This window comes from Mandrillus leucophaeus, unplaced genomic scaffold (assembly GCF_000951045.1).
Source record: "Mandrillus leucophaeus isolate KB7577 unplaced genomic scaffold, Mleu.le_1.0 Scaffold435, whole genome shotgun sequence".
NCBI lineage: Eukaryota > Metazoa > Chordata > Mammalia > Primates > Cercopithecidae > Mandrillus > Mandrillus leucophaeus.
In genome coordinates, this window is record NW_012104643.1 from 380,094 (window position 1) to 385,462 (window position 5,369).

General features: G+C 65.8%; 2 protein-coding genes across 2 annotated transcripts in view; both read left to right on the top strand.

Annotated features, from left to right (window-relative positions):
* The window catches only part of PNPLA2 (patatin-like phospholipase domain containing 2), a 14,017-nt gene extending 13,184 nt beyond the window's left edge, over positions 1–833 (top strand). Inside the window, exon 9 of the mRNA XM_011993863.1 lies at positions 717–833. Within this exon, the coding sequence (XP_011849253.1) occupies positions 717–833 (117 nt within the window). The remainder of the gene's footprint in view (positions 1–716) is intronic.
* The window catches only part of CRACR2B (calcium release activated channel regulator 2B), a 12,470-nt gene extending 7,945 nt beyond the window's left edge, over positions 1–4,525 (top strand). Inside the window, exons 2-10 of the mRNA XM_011993840.1 lie at positions 731–1,290; positions 1,369–1,480; positions 1,878–2,067; positions 2,508–2,654; positions 2,772–2,859; positions 3,143–3,235; positions 3,403–3,569; positions 3,762–3,833; positions 4,073–4,525. Coding sequence (XP_011849230.1) covers positions 1,126–1,290; positions 1,369–1,480; positions 1,878–2,067; positions 2,508–2,654; positions 2,772–2,859; positions 3,143–3,235; positions 3,403–3,569; positions 3,762–3,833; positions 4,073–4,247 — 1,209 coding nt within the window. The 5' untranslated portion in view covers positions 731–1,125 and the 3' untranslated portion in view covers positions 4,248–4,525. The remainder of the gene's footprint in view (positions 1–730; positions 1,291–1,368; positions 1,481–1,877; positions 2,068–2,507; positions 2,655–2,771; positions 2,860–3,142; positions 3,236–3,402; positions 3,570–3,761; positions 3,834–4,072) is intronic.
* The last annotated feature ends 844 nt before the right edge of the window (positions 4,526–5,369 follow it).

Here is a 5,369-nt window from a genome sequence, read left to right on the forward strand (position 1 = left end):
GAGCGCAGGCGGTTGGCCGCCCCACCCAGCCAGCCCATCCTCCCTGCTCCCTGGGGCCCTGCCGCCACGCGGCTTCCGGCTAGGGTGGACCTCCGGTCTAGCCGGCAAGCCGGAGGGAGAGGCGACAACGTGGCTTGGAGGCAATGGCCCTGGCCTCTTGTGTCCCCTTCTCTCACCTGCCCAGACTTGCCCTCTTTGAAGGTCGCCTGGGCTAAGGAACCTGGAAGGACCCTGGGTGGGGAGTGAGGGGAGAGGATCACAGCTCCCTGGTTGGGGAAGGCGGGTTTTGCTGGGGAGCAGCTTTGGGAAATCCGGGATTAGGACACTGTGTGAAGGACAGGTGGCTCTGGTTAGGGGGAGGGGTGTCCCTGCAAGGAGGTGGGATGGGAGGCCCCAGGGAGTTCTGGGACAGGGAAGGGCCTTAGTGTTGGGGGGCAGGGGTATTAGGTCTCGAATCTGAGTGTTTCTGAGTGGAGCCTCAGAGGCAGGGCTCCGCAGGCTGGGACCTTGCCCCTGCAGTCTGTCGGCTTAGTTGTGCAAAGGGAGGGGCCAGTGGGCAGAAGGGAGAAGTTTGCCCTGCCTGCCAGCTGTTATGAGGCTGGGCCACACAGGCCCAGGCCAGGGGCTAAGGACTTGGTCAGGACTGGTTGAGCCCTCACTTAGGATTAGATCTCCAGTTGCAGAGCGTGACGGGCTCCTCCCTCACTGACCTGCAGCCAGCTCCTCTCAGCTTTCAGGATCCCACCTTCCTTATCACCAGGTCTTCTCCACTGGCCCCTGAGATTGCCCTCACCTCCAGCTCCCCCTCTCCCAAAGTCGGCAGCCCCTCCTAGGGCTGTAGCCTCTCCCTGGGTTCCAACCTCCTGAGATGCCAGACCCATTGGGGCAGTACTCACAGGTCCTGAGCTGCATCACCCACCCCAGTGACACCCCAACCCTGCAGCATTTTCTACATCCACCCCCCTGGCCCCACCTTGCCTTCCGCCCACCTTCCCACCTGCTGCAGGGAGGGCCCTCAGCTGAGCCGTCAGACATATTTGCACCCCATCTGCTCCCCTCCTGAATTTTTTCTGACCCTTCCTTGGCTTCACAGCACCTGAAGGCCAACTGAGGCCCCCTGCTCCCATGGCCAGCCCTGGAAAGCCTGGGGCTGATGAGGCCCAGGAGGAGGAGGGGGAACTTGAGGGGGGCTCTGCAGGGCCACAGGCTGCAATGCTGGAGCAGGCCCAGGAACTGTTTCTGCTGTGTGACAAGGAGGCCAAGGGTTTCATCACCAGGCACGACCTGCAGGTGAGTCCCTCGCCCCAAGAGATTGCTTTGGCCCTGGTTGACCTCAGCAGCTCATCTCTGCTCTCCTTCCCTGACCAGGGACTCCAGAGCGACCTGCCCCTCACACCAGAGCAGCTGGAGGCCGTGTTTGAAAGTCTGGACCAGGCTCACACTGGCTTTCTCACTGCCCGGGAGTTCTGCCTGGGCCTGGGTGAGCCTGAGGCCTGCCTATCTTCCACTGCCCAGAGCTGGAGGCTTGATCAGGAGGCCTGGCACCTGTGGCACCCCGAGGGCTGCCTGTGCCTCTCCTCCTCCTCCCTCCGGGGCCCGTGCTGGTGTCTGCACGCACTGGCGCTTGGGGGCTCCCAGCTGCTGTCCAGTGTGTGGAGCTGACCTTCCTGCCCCTCACCTCCTCTCCCGTGCTAAGCTCCGGTGGGGCTGGGAGCCGGCCTGTCACCTCTTGTTCCCAGGCCAATAGGACCAGAATAAGGAAGAAAAACAGGAAACTGGGCCCTGAGAGAGGGCAGGATACTCGTTGGGAGGGTGAACGGGGACAGAGCCAGGGTGGCGACCCACAGCGGTGGTAATCGCTCGCTCCATGCCCGCAGGGATGTTTGTGGGGGTGGAGTCGGCCCAGGGAGCGACCCCCCGCAGGACTCCCGAGGAGACCTTTGAGTCGGGCTGGGGCTGGCTCGACGTGCAGGGCACGGGGGCCTCTCTGGATGAGGAGGAGGAGGAAGAGGAGGAGCGATTCCACACTGTGTTGGAGCAACTGGGGGTGGCCCCGGTCCTGGGCGAGTGAGTCGGCGCTGGCCCCGCTCCCACTGCCCCCTCTGCTGTTTCTCTGCCTGCATGCTGTCTGCCTTTGTCACCCGAGTGCTGGTCCTGCACAGGGTCTCTAGGGCGGGTCAGGCCTAGCCTAGCGTCAGCTGCGACTCCTTGGGAGGGACCTGGCGTGATTTCCCGCAGAATTTGCATTTCATGAGGCAGCAGCCAGGGCTGCAGGGAGGAGGGGCAGCGCCGGGCGCGGGGCCACATACTGGCACTGCCCGGGATACGCACACCGACCACGCACGCCGGGCAGGGGCGAAAGCGCTCACGGGAGGGATGCCCTGCACGCTGCAAGTGCTCCTGTCCTGCCCAGGGACGAAGGAGTCTCCCAAGGGTTTGCCGTTGGCGGAGGGGAGCCTGCTCCCCGCCTCTGCCAGCTCCAGCCTCAGTTCCCGCCCGCCCTCCAGGCAGCGGGCTGTGAGGACGCTCTGGGCCCGGCTGCAGCGCGAGCGCCCCGAGTTGCTGAGCTCTTTCGAGGATGTTCTGATACGCGCGTCAGCCTGCCTGGAGGAGGCGGCCCGGGAGCGCGACGGCCTGGAGCAGGCGTTGCGGAGGTGAGGGCCGGGGTGGGGTCTGGGAGCCAGTGGAGGGCCTCAGGGTAGCAGCAGAGGTGGTGCCGGGGGGCTGTAGCACTGGCAAGTTCTCATCCGGGGTCGCCTGGTCCCCCGAAGGCGCGAGAGCGAGCACGAGAGGGAGGTGCGCGCTCTGTACGAGGAGACCGAGCAGCTTCGCGAGCAGAGCCGGCGCCAGCCGAGTCAGGTGGGTCTCGGGCCCCGCCCCTCCCGCCAGGCCCAATCCCACCGCGCTGGCCTTCCTGGCTCCGCCTTCTCCGGATTAATCCCTCCCCGACGGCCCCACCTCCGCGGGTCCAGGCTGCCCTCAGCCCGATGAGACCCCGCTGGGCCTCACCCATCACGCCCGCCTGGTTTTCTCCACCCGACCCCGCCTCGCCCTGGCCCACTCCCAGTCCCTGGCCCTCCGTGTACCTCTTTTGCATGGCCGGGCGGCCAGCGGAGGCTCAGTGGTCCTCCCTGCGTCCCAGAACTTTGCCCGCGGGGAGCAGAGAAGCCGCCTGGAGCTGGAGCTGCAGAGCCGCGAGCAGGACCTGGAACGCGCAGGCCTGAGGCAGCGGGAGGTGAGCACCTGGCCCCTGCCCCGTCCCTAGGGTCACCCGTGCACTCTCCCCCTGTGCCTCAGCGTCCCCAGTCCCCGGGTTGTCTGGAGCCTGGGGCCCGCGCAGCACCCCGGGGAAGAGGGGGCGTTCCTTGCCGGTCTCCATCCTTCCACCGTTCCACCCTCCAGTTAGAACAGCAGCTGCAGGCCCGGGCTGCGGAGCACCTGGAGGCGCAGGCCCAGAACTCCCAGCTGTGGCGGGCGCACGAGGCGCTGCGAACGCAGCTGGAAGGGGCGCAGGAGCAGATCCGCAGGCTGGAGAGCGAAGCGCGAGGCCGCCAGGAGCAAACCCAACGGTGCCGGGGGACGGGGCTGGGGCGGGCCCCGGTACGTGTCCCGCGGGCGGGGCCGACAGGCGCTCAGCTCTGGGCCACTTTCATCCCCATCTCAAGTCCCAGGCCCGCCCAGTGGGAGGGAGGGTCTTCTAGGGGGTCCTGGGGCTCCCCAAGGAGCCTTCCTGCAGCCGGATCACCACCTCCCACCCACAGAGAGGTGGTCGCCGTCTCCAGGAACATGCAGAAAGAGAAAGACAGCCTGCTACGGCAACTGGAGCTGCTCAGGTACAGTCAGGCTCAGGCCTGAGAGGGAAGGGGCTCAGCAGAGCTTGGGGGCTCCAAGCTCCCCAACATTCTTGGCTGCCACTCTACTCCACTGGAATCTTTTCTTATGTCTGCCTTTCACCCCTCACGCTGCAGTCCCAGCCAGACACCTCTCTTCAGTCTGAGGGGAGTCAGAGCCCGCCTCCCCCCAACCTTGAGCTCCCTCAGACCCTCTCAATGTCTGACTCCTCCTTCCCTAGGGAACTGAACACACGGCTGCGGGATGACAGGGACGCCTGCGAGGCCAGGCGGGCAAGTGGCAGCCGCAGAAAGGCTCTGACGACTGCCCACCTGCCTGGGCCCACCTGCTGCTGCTGCTGCTGCTGGGCTCGGCCCCACAGACGCGGCTCTGGCCACCTTCCCAGTGCCCGGTGACCAGCTCCGAGTGACTCAGAGCATCAGCTAGAAGCTGCTCTTCTGGGAGGCTTGTCATGGGTAGGGGGTGCCCACTCAGGATGTGGGCTCTCCCCATGGGGCCCCAGGATCGCCTGACTGAAGAACTGAAGACATGAACGACCTAGCCTGGGAGTGGTCAGGGTCCAGGGAGTGGCCAGGGTCCCGTGTGCCCTCTGCCAGTCTTCGCTCTGTCCCCAAGCAACCCCAACTCAGTTCAGCAGAAAACCCCCCTCATCAAATAAAACCTACTGACTGCACTGCATCCTCCTGGGCCTTCCGTGCATCTGGGGGCCACAGCCTGTGTGTGCCACATGCATGAGGTGGGCACTGTGCACACGTGCTGTGTAGGTGAACACAGGGAGCGAGGGCCTGCGGCGATGGGGCTGAGGTCCTGCGTGTCCTCTTGTGTCCCTGGTCATGCCCCAAACTCACACTACCCATCAAGGCTGGAGCCTCCACAAGGCCCTCGCCAGTGTGTGGATCAGGGTTCCCCACTGTCTCACCAGGGAGCCCGGGCAGTTCCTAGCCTCAGTCGGCCACCCCCTCCCATGGTGGTCCTCACCTGTGGCAGTGATGAATGAGCTTGGTGGGTGGGGAGCCCCCTCCTTCCTCACTCCCACTCTCCGCCTCTTGGTGCAGCCCTAGGCCGGCCCTACCATTCCTCCTTCACCTCCTCGCACCGCTCCCAGTGGCCCCTTCCAGTCTGGAGGGCATGGGCCCCCCAGAACCCCATGGGTATCTCTCGCCGGGACCCCAGGCCTGCCCGGGTCTCCAGGCTGTCCACACTGCACGCAGAGTAGCCCCTCTCCTGCATCTACCCACAGCGCTAGGCCCTCCCCTCCCCCAGGCCGGCATCCGTTCTGCCGACCCCTGCAGCCTCTGGGCGGTTCCTGGGTGCTGAGAAAGAGATGGGGGTTGGGCATGGAGGAGGGCCCGGTCGCCACAGCCCAGGCCCTCTGGCTGGGCTGGTCGCCGTCTTATCTCCGTGCCTGCCTCCCGCCCAGCTCCTCTGTCCCTGGACCGGATGAGCCCTTGATGGGCTGTTGGCACCCCCAGGGCTGCAGCTCGCCCGGCCTCCGCAGTGTCGGGTCGACCCCCAGC